This window comes from Triticum aestivum, chromosome 3D (assembly GCF_018294505.1).
Source record: "Triticum aestivum cultivar Chinese Spring chromosome 3D, IWGSC CS RefSeq v2.1, whole genome shotgun sequence".
In the NCBI taxonomy this organism is placed as follows: Eukaryota; Viridiplantae; Streptophyta; class Magnoliopsida; order Poales; family Poaceae; genus Triticum; species Triticum aestivum.
In genome coordinates this window covers 545873870-545897482 of record NC_057802.1, presented here as the reverse complement: position 1 = coordinate 545897482, position 23613 = coordinate 545873870, and the positions used below count along the sequence as shown (strand labels likewise).

The 23613-nt window shown below is 50.7% G+C and overlaps 1 protein-coding gene and 1 pseudogene across 1 annotated transcript; one reads left to right on the top strand and one right to left on the bottom strand.

The window, feature by feature from the left end:
* Positions 1-16486: 16486 nt before the first annotated feature.
* LOC123075297 (uncharacterized) lies at positions 16487-20755 on the bottom strand (annotated as a pseudogene).
* Positions 20756-21341: 586 nt separating this feature from the next.
* LOC123075296 (ethylene-responsive transcription factor ERF096-like) lies at positions 21342-21920 on the top strand. The gene has a single exon (XM_044497939.1). The coding sequence runs from the start codon at positions 21342-21344 to the stop codon at positions 21918-21920; it is 579 nt and encodes a 192-aa protein (XP_044353874.1).
* Positions 21921-23613: the final 1693 nt, after the last annotated feature.

Genomic DNA, 23613 nt, shown 5'->3' with positions numbered 1-23613 from the left:
GGACTCTCTGAAGGATCTGGATCTGGTGATGAGACGGCCGCCGGCTCTGACGGTGAGTCATCTACGGATTAGTCAAACTCATTGTATAAACTTCAAGATGGTAGGCTCAGGGGTTGTTCCGATGGCGACAGCATTCCGGACCCCTTTGAACCGCCGAGCCGGGTTGGAATCTTCATGGCCGGCGCGCAACCTGTTCAAAACCCCGCCTCCGGGTCAGGAAGCCCGGTGCCTTCATCGGCTCAGGTGCTGATGGATCTCACAGACAAGATGACGGTCCTGTTGACCGCTACGGTGGCTCCGGCGGATCAAGTTCAACATGACGCGGAGGTGGCACAGTTAAAACTGGATCTAGCAAAGGCCAAGGAGGATTTGGCGGCGGAGGGGATCAGGATGGCTGCAGAGAGGGCGGCTCTCGACGCCCAGACTCAGCTAATTCAGGCACAGTCCTTCCGGCTCACGATGGATCAAAACGCATCCAATGAGGTCATGAGAAGGAGGCATCAAAAGGCCCAATCTCGACTCCCTCCGGTTTACGATCCCCGAAACCTCTTCAACACGCCGGGTGCAGGGTCTAGTAACCTGCCGGAGATCATAGTGCCCGGGGCCGGGACACCAATTCAGCCCCAAGTGATGGGACCTCCCCGGGTGAACCCTGCCCCGCCTTAGTACGTGCCGATACCACCGGGTCATTATGCCAACCCGTTGGAAAACATGGTCGTCGCGGCGGCACGGCTGGCGGCTCTCCCAATTGACGGCGACTCTCCAACGGCGGTTGAAACCCGCCGGGTCAGAGAGCTCCTTCAGACAGCTCTGGCGCAGCAAGAGGCGTACTCTTATAGCCGGGACAGGATCCATTCAACCCCTCGTCCAGGCCGGAGCCCGAGTTATAGCAGACACATGGTTTCAGCGACCGGCTCAAGTAATGTCCGACGCCATGACTTGCCACCTGGCCACGGCCCGGCTCATAACGGAGCCTTTCACGCAGCAGACCAAGACAGAGCACGGCAAGAGGCGGAGCAGGTGCCTCAGTTGACGGCTTACCAGACACCCCCGGCTTATCCGACGGCTTCCGTCGACGTGGGTATCCCTACGAGGACTGGAGGTGTCCCTTGTTTAGTGCCGGCTCTCCGCAATGAACGTCTACCCAAGGACTTCAAAGGGCCTAGGAAGGTGCCTAATTACACGGCTGATTTACAACCCGGAGCCTGGATCGAGAGTTACGAGATGGCCATGGAATTGCTGGAGGTCAGCGAAGCGGCGATGGCCAAGTACTTCACCATGATGTTAGATGGGACTGCCCGCACTTGGTTGAAAGGGCTGCCACCGAATTCTATCAGGTCTTGGGCTGAGCTGAAAGCCCGGTTCATCCAAAACTTCAAAGATACCTGTAGGCAGTCTATGTCAATTGTGGATTTGACTAACTGTAAACAGCAGGAGGGTGAGTCTACGACACATTGGGTTCGCCGGGTCAAAAAGATAATACATTCATCTGATAAGATGGATGCTGGCTCTGCAGTCTTAATGTTGGAGCAGAATTGTCGTTTCCTACCCCTGAAGATGAAACTCGGGCGGCTCAAGCGCGACTGCAATGATATGGGTACGCTGATGGCGGCTCTCGTCAAGTACGCCGACTCTGATAGTACCAAGGACCCCGCGTCAGATGATGAAAGGACAGGGAAGGGAAAGAAGAACGGCAATGGCAAGGGTCCTCAGCATAACCCGGCAAACCAAGGAGGTAACAAGCGTAAGGCTGATGGCAGCATGGAGTTTGTGACCAATGCCAGCTCACAGGGTAACAACCAACGACGTAAAGGGAGGCCACCTCCCCGAGCCGGCGGTTCAGGCCCGACGCTTGAGCAGTTGCTGAATGAGCCTTGTCCAAGGCATGGCTCCAGGGAGAAGCCAGCTACTCATCTATGGAAAGATTGCAAAATCATGAAGGCCTTTAAGAATTCCAATGCCTTTAATGGCAACAACGGCCCGGGCGGCGGCTCAGGCGCTGGCCGTTTTCATGGCCCGGGCGGCGGCTCAAATTCTAACCCTCAGAATGGTCAAGGGGGCTTTAATCAGCAGTCCGGCCCGGGTCATCAACAGCAGCAGGGGGTTACCAGACCAATCCAAAGCAGCTCAATGGTGGACAGTATCATGTGTTTACCACCAGTCTGTGTAAGCGAGATCAGAAGCTTCATAAGAGGGCTGTGAATGTTGTTGAGCCGGCGGTTCCACGCTATTTAAGATGGTCTGAGCAGCCTATTGTGTGGAGTAGGGAGGATCACCCTCCCCGGGTTGATAATCCGGGTCACTTGGCCCTGGTGGTGGCTCCTCAGGTGGGAGGATATAAGTTCACTAAGGTGCTCATGGACGGAGGCAGCAGCATCAACATCCTCTATTATGAGACCTTCCGTCGTATGGGGTTGATTGATAAGAACCTCAGCCAGTCCAATACTGTTTTCCATGGTGTGGTGCCTGGTAAGTCGGCTTATCCAGTGGGTAAGATTGAACTGGAAGTGGCCTTTGGAGAAGAATACAACTACAGGGTGGAAAAATTGACCTTTGAGGTGGTCAAGATAAGAAGTCCGTACCATGCCATATTTGGGCGGCCGGCTTACGCCAAGTTCATGGCGCGGCCGTGTTACATATACTTACAGCTCAAGGTGCCGGGTCACAATGGGACCATTACGGTTCATGGCAGCCGAAAGATAGCCTTGGAGTGTGAGGAAGGTGACGCGGCTTATGCAGAATCTGTTTGTGCAACAGAGGAGCTGAAGTTTTACAAGGATAATGTTGACCCAACAGATATGACATCTCTGAAAAAGCCGACCACGGAGCATGAGCCGGCAATGAAATTTAAGTCAGCTGATGAGACTAAACTTGTTGATTTCATTTCAGGTGACTCATCTCAGCAGTTTAGCATCAGCGCCAATCTGGACCCAAAATAGGAAAGCGCGCTCATCGAGTTCATCCGTGAGAATAGGGACATTTTTGCATGGAAGCCTTCTGACATGCCAGGTGTACCTAGAGAACTCGCTGAGCACACTCTCAATATTGATCCGAAATTTAAGCCGGTCAGGCAATTCCTTCGGCGGTTTAATGAGGAGAGGCGGAAGGCCATTGGTGAGGAGGTGGCCCGGCTCTTGGCGGTCGGGTTTATTGTTGAAGTCTTTCACCCAGAGTGGTTAGCTAACCCGGTGCTCGTGCTCAAGAAGAATGGCACCTGGCGGATGTGTGTGGACTACACGGACTTAAACAAGGCATGTCCGGCTGATCCTTTTGCCCTCCCCCGTATTGATCAAATCATTGATGCTACGGCGGGTTGCGAGCGCATAAGTTTCTTGGATGCTTATTCTAAAGGAAATATGCCCTGGAGGCAATAATAAAGTTATTATTTATTTCCTTATATCATGATAAATGTTTATTATTCATGCTAGAATTGTATTAACCGGAAACATAATACATGTGTGAATACATAGACAAACAGAGTGTCACTAGTATGCCTCTACTTGACTAGCTCGTTAATCAAAGATGGTTATGTTTCCTAGCCATAGACATAAGTTGTCATTTGATTAACGAGATCACCTCATTAGGAGAATGACGTGATTGACTTGACCCATTCCGTTAGCTTAGCACCCGATCGTTTAGTATGTTGCTATTGCTTTCTTCATGACTTATACATGTTCCTCTGACTATGAGATCATGCAACTCCCGTTTACCGGAGGAACACTTTGTGTGCTACCAAACGTCACAACGTAAATGGGTGATTATAAAGGTGCTCTACAGGTGTCTCCAAAGGTACTTGTTGGGTTGGCGTATTTCGAGATTAGGATTTGTCACTCCGATTGTCGGAGAGGTATCTCTGGGCCCACTCGGTAATGCACATCACTATAAGCCTTGCAAGCATTGTGACTAATAAGTTAGTTGCGGGATGATGTGTTACGGAACGAGTAAAGAGACTTGCCGGTAACGAGATTGAACTAGGTATCGAGATACCGACGATCGAATCTCGGGCAAGTAACATACTGATGACAAAGGGAACAACGTATGTTGTTATGCGGTCTGACCGATAAAGATCTTCGTAGAATATGTGGGAGCCAATATGGGCATCCAGGTCCCGCTATTGGTTATTAACCGGAGACGTGTCTCGGTCATGTCTACATAGTTCTCGAACCCGTAGGGTCCGCACGCTTAAAGTTACGATGACAGTTTTATTATGAGTTTATGTATGTTGATGTACCGAAGGAGTTCGGAGTCCCGGATGAGATCGGGGACATGACGGGGAGTCTCGAAATGGTCGAGACGTAAAGATCGATATATTGGACGACTATATTCGGACTTCGGAAAGGTTCCGAGTGATTCGGGTATTTTTCGGAGTACCGGAGAGTTACGGGAATACGTATTGGGCCTTATTGGGCCATACGGGAAAGAAGAAAAAGGGCCTCAAGGGTGGCCGCACCCCTCCCCTTGGTCTGGTCCGAATTGGACTAGGGAAGGGGGGCGCCCCCTTCCTTCCTTCTCTTTTTCCCTTCCTCTTTTCCTATTTCATATGGGAGGTGGAATCCTACTAGGACTAGGGAGTCCTAGTAGGACTCCACACTTGGTGCGCCCCCTCCTAGGGCCGGCCTCCTCCTCCCTTGCTCCTTTATATACGGGGGCAGGGGGCACCCCAGACACACAACAATTGATCCTTGAGATCTTTTAGCCATGTGCGGTGCCCCCCTCCACCAAATTACACCTCGATAATATCATTGCGGAGCTTAGGCGAAGCCCTGCGTCGGTAGAACATCATCATCGTCACCACGCCGTCGTGCTGACGAAACTCTCCCTCAACACTCGGCTGGATCGGAGTTCGAGGGACGTCATCGAGCTGAACGTGTGTAGAACTCGGAGGTGCCGTGCGTTCGGTACTTGATCGGTCGGATCGTGAAGACGTACGACTACATCAACCGCGTTGTGATAACGCTTCCGCTGTCGGTCTACGAGGGTACGTGGACAACACTCTCCCCTCTCGTTGCTATGCATCACCATGATCTTGCGTGTGCGTAGGAAATTTTTTGAAATTACTACGTTCCCCAACATATTCTGGATACCATCAAATTAAAATGGCAGTTACAGACCAGGAGAAAATGGCGTTCATCACTCCCTTTGGAGCCTTCTGTTATGTGTCTATGCCTTTTGGACTCAAGAGTGCACAGGCGACTTATCAGCGTTGCGTGCAGAACTGTCTTCATAACCAGATTGGGCGCAATGTTCATGCCTATGTGGATGATATTGTGGTTAAGTCCAGGGAGAAGGAAACCTTGATGATGATCTGAGGGAAACCTTTGATAATCTCCGGGTCTATAAGATGATGCTTAACCCGGCCAAGTGTGTTTTTGGTGTTCCTGCAGGCAAGCTCTTGGGTTTTCTGGTTTCTCATAGAGGCATTGAAGCTAACCCAGAGAAGATCAAGGCAATCACCTCTCTGGCTAAGCCGACGTGTATAAACGACGTCCAGCGCCTGGCGGGTCGTATCGCTGCTTTAAGCCGGTTTATAAGCCGTTTGGGTGAGAAGGCCATGCCACTGTACCAGTTGATGAAGAAAACTGATGACTTTATCTGGAATGATGCTGCTAATGCTGCTTTTGAGGATTTGAAGAGACAGCTGGCTGAGCCCCCAGTCCTCGCTGCTCCGGTTGACAGGGAGCCCTTATTACTGTATGTAGCTGCCAACACACGAGCCGTCAGTGTGGCTGTGGTGGTGGGCGCAAGGAAGAGGGTGAGGAATATCCGGTTCAGCGGCCGGTTTACTACGTCAGTGAAGTGCTCATCGAGTCCAAACAGCGGTATCCACATTGGCAGAAGCTTGTTTATGGTGTGTTCATGGCAAGCCGGAAGCTTAAGCACTATTTTCAGGGTCACCCCATTACGGTGGTTAGTTCTGCTCCCCTTGGAGATATCATCCAAAACAGAGAAGCCACAGGGAGAGTGGCTAAGTGGGCTATAGAACTTGGGCCTCATGGTCTGAAATACGTACCACGCACTGCTGTTAAATCTCAAGCTTTGGTGGATTTCATCAACGATTGGACAGAGCTACAGGTGCCTGAAGAAAAGCCGGATGATACATATTGGACTATTCACTTTGATGGGTCTAGGCAATTGGAGGGCTCGGGGGCTGGAGTTGTATTGGCTTCCCCTAAAGGTGACAAGTTTCATTATGTGCTACGGTTGATGTTTCCTTGTACTAACAATGCGGCTGAGTACGAGGCCTTGCTCCATGGTCTTCGGATGGCTAAGGAGATGAGCTTGAGCCGAGTAAGGTGCTTCGGCGACTCAGATCTAGTGGCTCAACAAGTATCAGGCAAGTGGGATTCCAAGGACCCTCTCATGGCGGCTTATCGCCGTGAAGTTGATACCATTGCTGGACACTTTCAGGGTTACCAAGTAGAGCACATCGATCGCAGGAAGAACGAGGCGGCTGATGCATTAAGCCGGCTGGGCTCTCAGCTAAAACCGGTGCCGCCTAATACTTTCTTGGACATCTTGCATAACCCTTCTGTTAAGGTACCTACAGAGGAAGACTTGGCTGTCCCTGACCCGGAGGCACAGTTGGTGGCGGCTCTCCACATCACCCCGGACTGGACGGTGCCATACTTGGCTTACATGACCCGGGGAGATTTGCCTGAGGATGAGACTTTGGCCAGACAAATAACCCGGCGGTCTAAGTCAATGGTCATCATCAATGGCGAGCTGCATCGTCGCAGTGTCACTGGAACTTTCCTGCGATGTGTTTCCCCTGAGGAAGGCCAAGATATTTTGCGTGAGATTCACGAGGGGGATTGTGGCCATCATGTCGGCTCAAAATCTCTCGTGGCCAAGGCTTTCCGTCATGGTTTTTATTGGCTGACAGCTCATGCTGATGCAGAGGACTTGGTCAGTAAATGTGACGGTTGTCAGAGGTTCTCACGACGGGCTCATGTGCCGGCTCAAGAGTTGAGGATGATACCAATCACTTGGCCATTTGCGGTCTGGGGGCTTGACATGGTTGGGCCTTTTAAAAGGTCCAAGGATAAAAAGACCCACCTCTTGGTGGCAGTTGACAAGTTCACAAAGTGGGTTGAAGCAGAGCCAGTTAGTAAGTGTGACGCAGCCACGGCGGTTCAGTTCATGAAAAGGGTGATATTTCGCTTTGGTTTTCCACACAGCATTATAACTGACAATGGTACCAATCTATCTAAGGGCGCTATGGAGGAGTTTTGTCAACGAGAGCATATTCGACTTGATGTTTCATCAGTGGCTCATCCTCAATCCAATGGTCAAGCTGAGAGAGCTAATCAGGAGATCTTGAAGGGCATTAAGCCCCGGCTTTTAGTCCCTTTGCAACGGACGCCGGGTTGTTGGGTGGAGGAGTTACCCTCCGTGTTATGGAGCATCAATACTACTCCTAACAGGTCTACGGGTTACACGCCTTTCTTCATGGTTTATGGAGCGGAAGCAGTCCTCCCCAGTGACATCCGTCATGACTCGCCTCGAGTGGCAGCTTATGTTGAGGCGGATAATGAACAGGCGCGCCAAGATGCTCTTGACTTGTTGGACGAACAGCGTGACGTGGCAGCAGCTCGCTCAGTGATTTACCAACAAGACCTGCGCCGTTATCACAGCCGCCGGGTTAAGTCCCGGGTCTTCCAGGAAGGTGATCTGGTGCTCCGGCTCATCCAAGATCAAACAGATGCACACAAGCTATCCCCGCCTTGGGAAGGGCCCTTTGTGGTCAGCAAGAACTTGCACAACGGGTCATACTACCTTATCGACGTTCGGGAGCACAAAGATTCACGCAAGTCGGAGGAAGAGACCCGTCGGCCGTGGAACATAGCTCAGCTTCGGCCTTATTACACTTGAGCCACCGGCTCTCATAATGTACATTATTCTATAGTCATGTATATATTATGATAAATAATAAAGCAGGACCTCTGTCCTTTTCTCCTCCAAAGGTAAACGTATTATTTCCATTATAACATCACATGGTCACTTGGAGGTGGATCCGGCTCATGATCGTATCCGAATCTAGCCGTAAACAATATAATCACCTGGGGGCTTCCTGTTCAAACATGGGTCGTATTCGAACCAAAGAGAACATAGCTGTCGATACCCACTTGATTGGCAAAGTGCCGAGCTCATTGGGGAGTTTTCTTTGATCATATTTGAATCATAGCTCAATCCCCTTTGGGAACCGACGTGGATCGTATTCGAATCAGCGTCGTTAAACAACTCTTAAGGTCATTTGGGGGCTTCCTGTTCAAACATGGGTCGTATTCGAACCAAAGAGAACATTGCTGTCGGTACCCTCTTGATTGGCATCGCCAAAGCCACTGGGGGCTATATGATCGCATTCGAATCTTAGCTTAACCCCTTTGGGACGGTTCTCTGGTCGTATTCGAACCGGAAGCCCCTACGTTTTTGATCTTCTGACTTACAACAAGTTCTGTTGGTCATATCAACAGTGTGCAAGGGCGGCTTTTACTTTGCTGACTTAATTTGATTCACAACGTTGATAAACACATAGTAAGTATTCTTGATGCTGGTAAACCGGAATTGAGATCTTCATCTCATTATTCGGGTTACATAAACCGGAAGCATACTTGAAGGCTTGTAAGTATGCAATCATGGTTACATCAAAGACATAATTGAGGGCCAGTCTTTAGTGACTTTGGTTCATATTCCGGGTTATATATAAAAGGTCTATGATTCTCAGTACGGTAAGCCGCCTAGAGACTTGTGACTTGTTTTCTATGCAGGATGGTTAAAGTCAGCTATTCGAGCTTAAGGAAAATAACTGATCAATTCTAACCCGGAGGAATAAGAAGAAGCAGCTTCAATAGAGTTAAGCATTCAACACGTGCACGATGGCACGACAAAATTGAGTGTTTAATCCTACTCTATTACAAGACTCCCCGAGTCCAAATGGTGAGGCATTGTTCTAAGGTGCAACCATGAGCCGTCTAAAGATCAAGGTGCTTGTGGAGTCGAAGCTTCCGGCTCATCCCTCTCCGCTCCTCCGGCTGATTCCATGACCTGGAAGGTTGATGACTTCCAGTCAATGCCGCTCAAAGCCTCGAATTGAGCCTCGTCATCAATTAACCCGGCCGGGTCAACTTCCGGGGCAAAGGTGTGCTTACGAATCGGCGGGATCAAGCTGATGGCTTCATAACGCGGAGTGGGGATCCTCTGATTTTCCGCGTCGTAGCCCGGCTGGTACTTGGTAAGGTTGGTGTCATTCCCAATCAGGGTGGCCACCGGGCGCACGATCTTCACACAGGCAGCAAAGTCTTTTTGGTCGAAGGGGGTGCCGTCTTCCTTCAGGCTGGGGTATCCAAGTGCGATGTCAGCCGGGTCTAGCTCCGGAAGAAAAGCCTTGGCCCGGCTCAGAGCAGCTATGGCTCCGGCTCTTGCAGAGGCCCGTCGCAGCTCTTGGAAACGCTGAGGAAGAACGGCAAGCCGCCGAAGTACGTCCGCCAGGTGAGTCGGAACCTCATTGGACAGGGCCACAACGGCCAAGGCGCGCTGTGACCCGGTGTAGAGTTGTTCCACCAAGGTGTACACGGCCTTCAGCTTGGTCAGCACGTTCTGATTGAGGTTGGCGCTTCTGGGACCTGTTTAACAAAGTAAGGTAAGCCGCCAGCGATGATGGGACTTATAAAGAATGTAAACTTGTTGAAAGCCTGCAGAATGACTTACCGAAGATTGCGGTGACCATCTATGACACATGGCGTTTTAAGCCGGAGAGTTCGGCGGTTCTCTCCGTCAGAGCCGCCTCCGCCTGTTTGGCCTGGCTGACCAGAGCAGTTTTCTCCTCGGCCCAAGTCTTCCTTTCGGTTTCAAACTTCTTCTTCAGCTTCTCTTGTGCAGCAACACTGAACTCGAATTTGGCGTTGGCCTTCCGGGTCTCAGTTTCCTGAGTCTTCAGGCGGTTCTTCAGCTCAGAGATTTCAGCTTCAAGTTTTTTGCAAGCAGCCTGTACAAATTCCGGGTTATAGCATGAGTGATTGTTATGCAACGTTAAAGTCCCAAGCACTTTCCAAGCAAAGACACTTGGCACTTGGGGGCTAATGCATATTGAAAGATTCTATTTACAAATTGCCGGTTCATGAAAGTAAGCCGGAAGTTAAGTCTACAACATATTCTATCATAAGTAATAGACTTGGGGGCTAGCATAGTAAGACTGACTATGAAGTAAGCAAGAGATTTGTACCTCAGATTTTTGTTGGATCTGCTTCACCATATCAATCTCCAGATCCCGGCTGTTGTGCACTTGACCAATGTAACCCGAGACAATGTCTCCAATGCTCAAGTTAGCATAATCAGTAATTTCCAATCTAGCCCGGCGGCGCTCTAGCAGCTCTTCCTTGGCAGAGCATCTGGCCAGCACGGTGGGTCTTCCCGGCTCAACGTATTCAGTCCGGGTAATCACCACATCCGGGTCATCGGCCGGTTGAGCTGAGCTGGGGATCTCTGGGTTAGCAGAAGTGTCTGTGATTGGCTCGTCGGTTGGAGCGGTGGCTTCAGGAGCAGAGGCAGTTGGCGGCTCTTGAGCTGAAACCTCCGGCTCAGTCAAAACCGGCTCTTCGACCGATTTATTCTTCTTCGCTCTCTTGCTGAGCTTTGCTTGAGCACTGAAAGGACAAAAGGTTAGTACAAAAGCATGAGTAAGATAAGCACAACATAAGATGATCATCATTACCCGGGCGCGGTCTTGAAAGCCGGCAGGTTAGATTGCATAGAATCACCAGAGGAAGGTGAAGTTTCCTGATAATTTGAATCAGACGAATTGAGCGGTTGACGAGTGACACCCGCTAAAGGATGAAAAGGGTATAGGTTGGAGATAACCTCAGTCCGGCGCTTTCTTGATGCCTCGGGTAAGCCGGAGGAGAGGTCTGCATCCTTGCTGGCCCGGGTTTGTCTCCGGCTCTCATGAATCTGTTGCTTCAAAAGAAATTGAGGATCTTGATAAGCTAAAGGATGCGAAAATCTTACTTTCCGGGTTACTCTTCGGACTTTCAGCCTTGGCAAGGGGTCCGAGTCGGAGGAAAGTATAGTTACCTCTTCAGTTACCGGGTTACTCGCTCCGGTATCATCCTGCGGATAATCAAGTTGATAAGGTGGTTAAAAGGCAGACGACAAGCAGAAACACAAGAAGAGCCTAAGGAATCAGGGGTTACCTCTGACTCGGAGCTGTCATCCAACTGAAGCAGCTCTGAGGCAGTAGGCTTGCTTCCCTTTTTGCGGGGAGCGGCTCTCCTGGCGGCTTTCTTAGCCTTCCTGGCTTTTTTGGCCGCTTCATGGTCATATTTGACCTTCCAGAACTTATCATTAGCCTGGAAAATACAATAGAGACTTATTAAGATTCAGATGAAAACTATCCAAGGGGTAGGTAAGGTGTTCAGGTCAATGGCTTATCGCTGGAGCCGGGTTAGTTTTGCAGAAGGGGCTTAAGCCGGTCCTCCCGCAGTCTGTCAAGCTCTCATTCAAGAGGGACTTGGTCATGTCGTCAACGACGTCTTCAGGGAGATCGTTGCGGCTGTGCCGCAGAGGGTCATCTTTCCGGCCCGTGTAATCACACATTAAGCCAGGGCGGCGGCTCAAGGGGATCACCCGCCAAGAGATCCAGACCCGGACCAGATCAATGCCGTTGAGGCCATTTCCCAGGAGAGCCTTAATCTTGTTGATGGTGGGGATCAGAGGTTGACGCTCGGCTTGAGATAGCTTATCCGGCAGGGGGTGACTTGGCTCCAGACGCAGGGCACGAAAGCCGGGCAGAGGGCTCTCGTTAGCCGGAGAAGTATCCTGGCAGTAGAACCATGTCTGGTTCCAGTCCTTTGGATGGCTTGGCGGCTCAGCGTAAGGAAAGAGGCAATCTCTCCGGCGTTGAATGGAGATTCCACCAAGTTCCAGGCTCAGCCCGTTGGCGCACTCATTCTGGCGGTTCAGATAAAATAGCTCTCTAAAGAGCAGCAGGCTGGGCTCTTCTCCAAGATAGACTTCGCAGAATACTTGAAAATTGCTAATATTTGACACGGAATTGGGTCCTATGTCTTGCGGCCGCAGATCAAAGAAGTTCAGAACCTCTCTAAAGAATTTTGAGCCGGGCGGTGCGAAGCCCCGGCTCATGTGATCAGCAAATATCACCACCTCACCATCTCTTGGTTGAGGTCTTTCCTCCGACGGGTCAGGGGCACGATAAGACACGATTTCCTTCTTGGGCAAGTAACCCGTCTTTACGAAATCAGCTAAAGTGTCGTCGGTGACATTGGACCTCATCCAGTTGCACGTGATGGGTGCCTTGGGAGCTTTGGGAGGCATTGTGAAAGATGAAGCCTATGACAAAAGGAAAATGCCTGGTTCAATTATAAGCCGGCAGACGTCTACAGTTCAATACTGAAATGGCGGCTTATGAAGGGGCCTAATGACATATGGTTAAGTGCACCGGATTATCTAAGCCGCTGCAGGTATCGTGAGTAATTCAAATTGTCTACAGCTTTATCATAAATGAGCCGGAAATTTTACAGCGCGTGGCTTCTTTTAAGCCGGAAATGTGAGCCGCCATAGCTCAGCAGATGCAATTTTTGACTAAGTGTGGTGAAAACAAGTTTCACAGATTGCAGTAATTATTTTGGATCAAACGGTTGGCTAAAAGGAAAAATTTCTAGACCTAGAACAGACACAGAAGAAGTTCAAGGGTTTGAACGGAGCCTTTATGCAATGAAAAGGGATCTATGTACATTGGGAACGGGTGTGAAACAGCTACCGCAGCAGTTCTGTACAGTCTAAAGATCAAGAAAAGGTGGTAATAATGGAATCTATCAAGAGCTCGCGATGAACGGCGACGAACACGGGAAGAACAGCAAAGAACCCTAATGCGGATCTACTCTATGGAGTGGCAAGGGCTTACGGGTGCTGGAGAGTTGCGGAGGTCGCCGCCGTTTCTCTGGTCATGTCAGGTTGATGCAGCGGCCTGAGTCGGTGAAGACGAGGAGACCCGCGGCGGCGGCGGCGGTGGAGCTCGAGCGGCAGTACAGTGGCGAGAGGAGGAAGACGATGGAGGCGACAAGTAACTGGAGACTCATGGGCCGGGCTATTTATAAGGTGAGGCTCATAAGTGGGCGCGGGAAACGAGGAGGCCACGGCGTGATTATCTCACCACAAAACGCCTCGATTTTCGGGATGGCCTTTGAAGATAAGATCCGTTGAGGATATGGTGGGATAAAAATGGACTTAATGGAAGATGACGTCATGGCGGGTTACAAGGAATCCAGAAGATGATGTCACGGCAGGTTATAACATTCGCACGGATATAAGCCGGAAGATTTTTTATCTCTCAAAGGAATTGAAGATTGACATGAACCGGTTCAAATCAATCTGGGGCCTAATGTTGAGGATATAACCCTTAGAGTCACCCGCTAGGAGGGGCTGGGTTACTCATAATGGTCATCACACGAAGCCCAGTACCGAGCTTGAAGACGGCGGGTCGATAATGGGCTTAAGACCCGGAGATGGCTTAAGGCCCGTAGTTATAACCGCCGTTATGGTGGGACTTGTAGTGTAAGGCAAGAATAGTTGAGAGTCCGAGCCGGACACTCTTATGAGCCGGCCGGGACTCTGAGAGCCGCTGGGCGTCAACCTCTCTATATAAAGGGACGACCCGGCGGCGGTTTAGAAACAAGTAAGATCTCGTCGAGAGCCAGGCATAGCAATTAAAGCTCCCTGGTCATCGAAACCATAATCAATACCACCTCAACTGGACGTAGGCTTTTACCTTCACCGAAAGGGTCCGAACCAGTATAACCCCCGTGTTCCTTGTCCCGTTTAACCCCTTTAAGCTTCCTAGCTGCGATGGCTCCACGACTAAGTCCTAGCTCAAGGACATCTGCCGTGACAATTCCACGACAGGAGGGGTGTGGCGTACCGCAAAATGGGACTCCACGGGATACTGTTCATCTCCACCGTCGACCTCCTCCAGCCTCCACGGGCTACCGTCGACCTCCTCCAGCCTCCACCGCACGCTACTCCGCCGGCTACTGTTCAACCACCCCTCCACGGGCACCCCTCCACCGTCTACTATTCATCCAGCCCTCCACACCACAGGGTCCTGTTCGACCACCCCTCCACGGGCACCCCTCCACCGTCTACTGTTCATCCAGCCCTCCACACCACGGGGTCCTGTTCATCCAGAGGCAACGCCACCGCTCACTGTTCATCCAACCCCCCCCCCCCCGCAACGCTCACTGTTCATCCAATCGATCGGCTTCAGTTAGCAGCAGTAGCGAAGGAATCGCTCGATCGGGTTCAGTTAATAGCCATCGATCGATCACTCGGGTTCAGTAACGCGTAGCCTGCAGTGCAATCGCTCGGGTTCAGTTAGAGCCCAACGCCTCACTCGGGTTCAGTTAGAGCCAACGCCTCGCACACACGCGCGTGACGAGACAAACGCGCATCACTCGGCCCCCGACCTCCCACCGTAACCGGGAACTCCCCGAAATTTTCCTCCCCCTCGCTTCTACCATAGTTTTTTCCGTCATGGACGGCCCAAAGAATGTCATGCAGTTGCGTCTCCGGCCCGCCCAGGACGAAAAGCCCATTTTTGTCATGATTTTTTGTCATAGAAGTAGGAGCCCACCACATCTATGATGATACCGGGTTTTGTCACAATTATCATCATAGAAGTGTCATATGTATGACAAAAAAAATTGTTTGGCCCAAAATGTCACAGATGTGTCTTTTTTTTGTAGTGCACCTCGCCCCACGGTGGGCGCCAAATGTCGGGGGTTGGGTGCGACATATGCCAATGGATGGCTTATCATGGTGGGAGCGAGTAGAACGTCGCCGGTGCCTAGAAGCGGGATGAGGCGTAGACACGAATGCCGGCGCACTTTACCCAGGTTCGGGGCTATCCTAGGAGATAACACCCCTAGTCCTGCTCTGCGGGGTCTCCGCATGATCACTAAGGCACTAGTGAGTACAATGGTGCTCCTCGAGCTGTATGCTAGAGGTAGAAGAAGGCAGGGGCTTGCTTTCCTCTCCCCCTAGGTGTGAGTCTAATTCTAACAGGTTGGAACCCTTTGCATGGGTGCCCTGAGGGGTTTATATAGGCCTACCCCCCAGCGGTACAATGGTAATCCGGCCGGGTGTAGGTCCCGGCTGTCAGTCTCTCTGGTCGCCGGCTTCTCCGCCGACTGCTGGGGCCCGCTGCCTGGTGGGCCCCATCGGCTGGTCTGGTACGGCGCCGACAGGCCGCTCGCGGGTCTTGCCGGCTGCTGATTATTGTAGCCGTGATACTAATGACACAAACTTGGTCAGGGGAGCGTGGCTACAGTCCCTCCGCCTGGTGGGGGTTCACTGTAGCCACTCCGCATCTTATCTGGTTAATGGTGCATGGGTATCGAGGAAGGGACGGGCCGCTTGTTAGGAGCCGGCCTCCCTCGGGTCCGACTGGTGAGGCTTCCACCGTCTTCCGGGCTCTCGCTGCCTGGTAGGGCCCGCCGTCTTCAGGCCGTACCGACAGGCGGTCGTGGGAGCAGGGCTCCGCCTGACAGGAATGACGTCAGGGGTGGAGTGGCAACAGTGCCGCGCCGGGCGGAGATCTCCGCCTGTACGAGGCACTGTGGCCACGCCCGGCCCTGGATACGGGGGGATGGGCTATACTGCAGCCTCACCCTGTCTTATCTTCTTAACGGGGGCGCAGACTTTGAGGGCGCCATGGGCCGACTACTAGGAGCTGGCCTCTCTGGAGGCCGCGTGCTAGGAGTCGGCTAGTCTTGGAGCCGCCTTCCGGAGCATGGCCGTCTTCTGGCAGTCGGCCGTTCGGCCAGCCGGCCACCAGAAGGCGGCGCTTTATCTTGACGTCTTGAGGGGCGCAGCCGGCCCCGATGCCTTGAAAGGTTCTGGGACTCGGGTTAGGCTACCCGTGGCCCATTACTCCGACAAACATACAGCTGAAAACAATATCGATTCTATGTAAATGCTTGCCTGGCAATCAGGAGATGCAGACAGATTGTGGATCACACATTCTTAATCTGCACAAGGTTCTGCTTCAAGTACATCGTCTGCCATTACTGCAAGAGGTACTCACGTAGTTTGAAGCAACGGATGCTCTACATTACAGGTAACTATATCTGTATATCATGACACACACCAGTTCATCTTTGAGTTGCATAACCCAATCAAAGCATACTGATATCACATTGAATATTAATAAGAAGTTAAATGTGTGTACAAACATCACACTTTATTACAGGAAACCGTACATGAATGCATATGTTGTTCGATATAGAGGAAAGCCACACAAATTCAAATCCAAGCATAGATACAACCATTCATGCTCAATCGGAGCCACTAGGGCACTCATGCAGACCACAGCATGGGATCAACGGAGAGGCCCTTCCGGCATCAAACCTGTTTCTTCGAGCAAAAAGAGAATCTTGCAGCATCGTCGTGATCCTCTTCTTCATCTCCTTTTTGCTTAGTCTTGAGTTTCTGGTCCATTGAGTTTAAGACTAGGATTGTTTTTGTGGTTTTTAATGGCCTCCATCACCTCATCAGGGACTTGGTCACCATTGAACTCGAGCTCCTTCAATCTTGGAAGTTTGTCGATGCCAGAGAGAGATGTGGAAGATGACCAGACAATCTTCTCGAGCCTAGGAGCAGAACCGCTGTTGAAGACAATCTTGGTGATGGCGGAACAGTCAACAACAAGGAGGTTCAGCCATAAGAACTCATCATTTTCTAATGTAATCTCATTCTGTGTTCCACCAAAAGACTTGTCCAAGAGCACAAGACAACGTATATTTGGTTTCTTGGTGAGCAGTTGTAGAGCATCTTGCTCTAGCAATGTACCACAAAGAGACAGCTTGGCTAGTTTCGCGGCATTGTCAAATGATGATATCAAACAACCACAGAAGCTGTCGTTCAATTTAAGATCTTTCAATTTAGGAAGCCAGCCAACTCCAGAAATAGAACATGCACTGGTGAAAGACAAAACCATGTTCTCGAGCTCACATGCTGCTCCCTTCTCAAAAGTGATTTTAGTCAAGGCCGAGTCCTCAACAACAAGGTACTTGAGGCATCTGAATTCACCGTCCTTGAAGTTCAACATGGACTCTGTGCACGCAATGTGTTGGAGCCTGACACACCGTAACTTGGGCAGCTTGGCAAGGACTTCCAGATCATCTTGGCTCAGCACAGTGTGACATAGAGTTACCTTGGCAAGTTTGTTTTTATCACCTTTTATGAGCAATGGATGAAGACACCCCTTCTGTGTGGTTCCCCTGATGCTTAGACTCTCAAGTATCTTGGGATGGTTTTTTAAGAGACAGGAAATGCCATCTGGTAACTCTGCACTGGGAGTACCCTCTCATGGTGTGGCTACGGGAATAGTGATTGATAGAGAACAGAGGCACTCATGTAGGTCACTGATCGTCTGAAGCAAATTCCTGAGGTGACTCTCCTTATCATCAATAACCACACCTAGCTTCCTCAGCTACCATAGCTTTCCAGTATCTTTTAAATCTTGACTCTTCTGGGCCTTGACATTGGATAGTACCTCCATGTTTACCATTTTGTCGATCCTACAAGGAATCGAGCCACTAGAGCCAAAATTGCTTGGATCAGTGTGACCAGCAAGCAGACGCTTCAGCTTCAAGAGCAAGATATTTGTTGTTTCATGTGGAGGTATCCCAGTTTGTCGGATATCCAGTACCTCTAGCTCACGGAGGTTGTTGATTTCATTAGGTAGCTGGGTAATATTTGTTCTCCTCAGGCTCAGATACTTCAGCAGTAACATGTTGCTGCAGATGTCCTTGAGGTAGCGCTGGTACTTCCCAAGAAAGCACTGACAACCTTCCAAATCCAGTACCTTGAGCAGGGATACTTGAGATGATTTAGAGAGCCCTTGGAGGAATTTATCAATTCTATCAGAGCTGCGGAGTTGGAGATCATTGAAAATGGAGAAGTGGCTAGCCAAGTGATGTGACAGGCGTGTCTCCACGATGTGTTGTTTTCTGGCGATGGTGGTAATGAATCCATGAATTGGATCACGTACGACACAGCTCTTTACATTTCCTGTGGCCCCGATATCAGCAGGATAGACAAGGCACCGGCCAATGAGTGTTTCAAAACACCGGTTGGCCCGACGCACAAAACTGGGCCAATCTTCCTTGGATGTCAGCCCTTCTGCAACCCACTGTGCAATCAAGGTTGACCGCTTGATCTTTTGTCCGGAAGAGAAGATAGCTAGGTACAACAAGCATGACTTGTATTCTTTAGGCAGATCATTGTAAGAGAACTTGAACATCACCTTAGTGATGGTGCTGAATGATGTTGTTGGCAAAGCCTGTAGGGTGCTGTGCAGCTTGAGCAACTCCTCATTGCTCCTTTTGGGGTTAGCATACAAAGCATGAGTGAAGATCTTCATGCCTAATTCATTTGGCTCGCACTCATACAAGATATCATGAAAAATTTGGGGTTTGTAGCTGTCTTCATTCTTTTGCCGACTAGCAAGGTCGAGCACTGTGTCATGGTATAGGCCAGCAAGAGAATAGTCTATAGGCTCCCGCTGTGGATAGCAATATTCTTTAGCCAGCTGAATGTCCTTTGTGGCGGTGACGATCATCAAATCAGCGCTGCAGTTTAACAGGCTCAAAGCATTTCTGGTATCCTCCCATGTGCAAACATCCATAAGCTCATCAACTTTGAGGATAAACAGGGGGCATTCATAACGGTGCCCAAGATAATTCAAGTTATTTTTAATCTCGTCCATGAGCCCTTTGATCTTGAGCTGCTCTTCGAACGCGCGCTTCATTTTTTCCATCTTCTGATCCATGAAACAGGCAAATATTTTTTCAGAAATAGTTTCTGCGTTTTAATCTGGAGCACAAGGTTCACCTATCCCTTCACTCTTGCCATATTTGCCTTGCTGCAGCTCCCGTAAGATGTCTTCCTTTGCGTCATGGATCAGTTTTTTTATTTGATCCTCACCCAATGTAGTAGCCGGTGTTGTCTTTGTAGCTTGCTTGTCTTGAGCCTGCAGGGGCTTGCTGGTGCTGCTCTTGGGGAACACCTTCCGCAAGATGTGTGCATATTGTGCCTCATCGAGGCGAGTCCATGTCGTCTGCTAGCTTTTGATTTCTCCGCCTCTTGCCTCCTTCTTCATATGCTTGGCTGTTTCTCCTCCTCCCCCGCCTCCTTCTTCCTCCTCCATATGCTTGCCTGTTACTTCTCCTTCCTCCTCCTTATGTCTGGTTACTTCTCCCCCTCCTCCATATGCTTGGCTCCCCCCTCCTCCATATGTATGGTTACTTCTCCTCCCTCCTCTTCCATATGCTTCGCTCCTCCTTCCTCCTCCATATGCTTGGCCACGGCTTCTTCTCCTTCCACCCCCACATGCTTGGTTGCTTCTTCCTCTTCTAGGTTCTCGTCCTTCGCCTCGGTTTCCATATGCCCCTTAATCTTCTTGGTGATGATGTTGATCTTGTCCCATACCGGTGATCTTTGCATGTCTTTGTTCTTCCTTTTTGATCTTGTTGAGATGCTGCCTGGAGCAGCAGCTGAAGTTGTACGTCTAGGTCTAACTGGTCAAAATCACCCTGCAGCTTGTCGCCCTTGGGTAGTCCGTCGCCCTTATTCTCTAGTCGACCTTGAATATCACTTTTGATTTTGTCAATCTTTTCATAACTCTTCATCTCTTTGATATTCTCCTTGATTCGAAGAAGAGCAATAGCCCTCTTCTTTTCACGGTAAATTTGCAATCTTCTTCTGTAAACTTCCCAAGGGTCAAGATACTTGTTCTCCACTTGACCTTCTGTGCCTTGCTCCTGGAGGTTGGATTTGGCATGCTTGAGCTCGCGAAGAATGTAGAAGAGAACTTCCTTGGGCCGCAGCAGCGCAAAATCAAAGTGGACGGTCGGGATGTCAACAATGACAATGCAATCGTAGGGGGAGTAGTCCTCTGGGTTTTGTCTCAAATCCCAAATTTCTTGTACAAGAGCGAGGAGGTCCTGATATGTGTATGGTGCCACCACGACCATGGACTGAGTTTCGCCGGCACCTGCAGGAACTCCATCTGCCCACTCCCATAGCTTTGCCTTGGCGTAGTCGTCCAGGGTGCGAGGCTCAGCGAAGGCTCTTCGAGCAGAATGACTGTGGGACGCCGTCACCCCCATGAGTTGATCGTCACCGTCTTCTTCTTCTTCATCGTCCCCAGCAGCAGCATACCCACCTGACACAGCAGCCCACGACGATGACGATGCCGTCAAAGGCGATTGCCCCTTCCCTGACTTGGCTGGGACCTCCACGCCGTACCTCAACCGCCGCTCACCAACGTCTCGCGCCCGCTCCTTGAGCAGGCGCAGCTCCTAGTCCGCGCGGTGCTGCGCGGCCAGCTTGTGCAGGAAGCCAGGAACCAAGTCGCCCACCAGAGGTAGCCCCGTAGCCCGCCCCTGGCACGGCGGATGTCGGGGTTCCCCCTGTAGAGGTAGAGGTCGATGCAGTTGTTGCAGTCCTGGGCGAGTAGCCGCACCTGGTTCATCTAGGTGCGCACCTGCTCGTCGTGGTCACCGCCAGGGGGCGCCCATCTGGCCAGGTGCATCAGAAAGCTCTTCATGCTCTCCATCTCCTCCTTGATGAACTGCACGTCGTCCCGGACGCCATGCAGCAGCAGCGCCTCGCTGCGGATGACGACCACCAGCGAGCTCACGGCGCCCGCCGCGAGCTCGGCCATGGCTCGCTCTCCTTGCGCCGGCCGGCTGGTGGTTTAGAGCATCTCCAATAGATGGTCCAAATGTAAAATAACTAACTTTTGGACCGTATGAGGCCAAAAACGCAGCTCCAACAGACGATCCATATGTAAAAAAATTTGGACCGCGGCCTCCTCGTGATGTAAAATACAACACCTCGCGATGCAAATTTACATCACGAGATGCATCTGGTCCAAAACCAGACGCCGCCCGCGAACGCCCAACCGCCGCTTCATTTCCTTTCCCGCCCGCCTGCCCGCCACCTCCCGCCCGTCCTCCGCCGCCCCGCCGCCGCACCGCCACCTCCACACCCCGTCCGCCGCCGCCCCGACGCCACCCGCATCAGATCCGGCACCGCCCCACCCCCCGCCGCTGTTTCCACGCCGCCCCGCCGCCCGCCCGCCCGCCGTAGCTCCGTCCACCACCGCCCCGCACGCCACGCCGCCCCGCAGCTCCGCCCCGCCCGGCTCCGTCCGCCACCGCCTCGCCCGGCTCCGTCCGCCACCGCCCCGCATGCCGCCGCCGCCCCGCAGCTCCGCCCCGCCCGGCTCCGTCCGCACGCTGCCGCCGCTCCGCCGCTCTCCGATGGCGCCGAAGAAGACGCCGAAGGGCAAGTCGGGCTTCTTCGGCGTGAGGCAGAAGCCCTCCGGTAACTGGGGTGTGGAGTTCTCCGACGCCGGAAGGCGTTGGTGGATCGGCACGTACCCCTCCGCCCACGAGGCCGCGCGTGCCTACGACGTGGTGGTGGAGAGGCCTCGGTCGCACCTCAACTTCCCAGAGATCGAGACTCGGGCGGAAGCGGAGATGCTTGTGCTGCAGGGCATCAACATGAAGGAGATTACGACGAAGAAGATGAAGATGAAGAAGCCGTCGGTTGTCGTCAGTGCTGGCGAGACCGACGAGGAGGCGATGGCGAGGTTTTCTCGGGAGCATCCGGAGTACGTCCAGGCCGAGCTGGAGTACTACTGGAAGCGTGAGGCGGAGCAGAAGAAGAAGGGGTCGAAGAAGGAGGACGCGGCCGGTCCCTCGACGGTGATCCCCATCGAGTCCTCTTCCGACGAGGACTGGGCAAACTTCTCGGACGAGGAGGAGGAGGAGGGGTGCGACGACCCGACGAAGGAGGAGTTCTGGGCGCAGTTCCGCAGCTCCGACGATGAGGAGTAGTTTATCTAGTAGTTTGAATAAGTAGTAGTTGAAGTTCATGTATGAAACTATGTTGAATTTGATGTTTGAACTATGTTGAATGGACTAGTAGTATGTCGTTTTAAGAAATTTACATCTTCATTTTGAACCATCTATTGGAGTTGCACTTTTGGACCATCTGTTGGAGATGAGCTGTTTTCGGAGCTCCAAAACGCATTTTTTGGCGGTTCAAATTTTACATCTCCGATTTTGGACCGCCAAATTTTGAACCATCTATCGGAGATGCTCTTATAGTTGAACTGGTGGAGGCTAGCTGAGCTGGGTGGTGGCGAGGACGCACACATTCTTCCGAGACGGAGGAGGATGTATGAGTGGGAAAAGGGCGTGTGCCTCTATAATCGCTGGGTCTAGTGCACGAACCGAACGGGTTCCAAGAGCTCTACAACGAATGAGAATCGCCTTTTCACCCCACTAGAGGGTCTGATATTCTCTCGGGCCACGCACTAATGTAAATCTTGACATGACATAAAGGTACAGGCGAATCCTGTAGGTGAATAGAGAAATTGACGGGGTGTGCAATGATCTGGGACCCTGGCTCCTGATGATCAACAAGCGGTTGGGGCCGCCATGGGGAACCTCTTCAGGCAATCATTTGCGCTATACCATTCCACTTGGCCAAAGTACTCGCCTCTTGAACAATACTACTCCCTCCGTTTTTAAATATAAATATTTCACTATGAACCACATACGGATATACTCCCTCCGTTTCAAAATAGATGACTCAACTTTGTATTAATTAGTATAAAGTTAATACAAAGTTGAGTCATCTATTTTGAAACGGAGGGAGTGTATAGATGCATTTTAGTATAAAGTTAGTACAAAGTTGAGTCATCTATTTTGAAACGGAGGGAGTATATAGATGCATTTTAAGTTTAGGTTCATTCATTTTGATTCGTATATAGTCCACCTACTAAAATCTCTATAAAGACTTATATTTAGGAACGGAGGGAGTACAAGCTTGTTTAGCATATGAAGGGAGGATTCCCACAGGAACTAAAAACCACAGGAAACTGCAAAATTGAGATGTCACCAACTCCAAGACGATCTTGTTGAGCACCTGTGGACAATTCATAGCAGTTGATTTTTGTGCTTTTATTATTTATTTATGTTATTACTTCATTTGGACCCTATGGTGTGTTTGAATTTGAATATTTCATTTTAAAAATATTGAAGTTAAAATGTTGTTGAATTGCGTGCATTCAAATTACCAGGTTTCGAAGTAATGTGGTGTTCAAATATCGACTTAAAATGAAGTATGTAAGCAAAAGGATGAAAGAGTTGGCAAAGAAATTTTTTTGGGGAGCTAATTTTAAGGGGTTTGATTAGCTCCACATTTTTGTGAACTCCTTGGGATTTTTTTGAGGGGAGCTAACTCCTCGGATTTGAGGAGTTCAGGTTGGGAGGGGGGGGGGGGGTATCTAGTGCACCGGTGCTTGTGGTGCACAACCCAACCCTTGGCCGTAATAGTTTGCTCGATCCGAGTATCTCAAACTATGTTTCTAGTTTCAATCTGATTTTTTTTTGTAACAACATAGATTAATGTTGTGTGAATGTGTTGATTTTTTAGTTTTTTTACATTTATAAAATAGCTAAACTAAATCGGGTGCATCGATGACACCAAATACTCCAGTGCATCAGATTTTTCCCCTTGGGT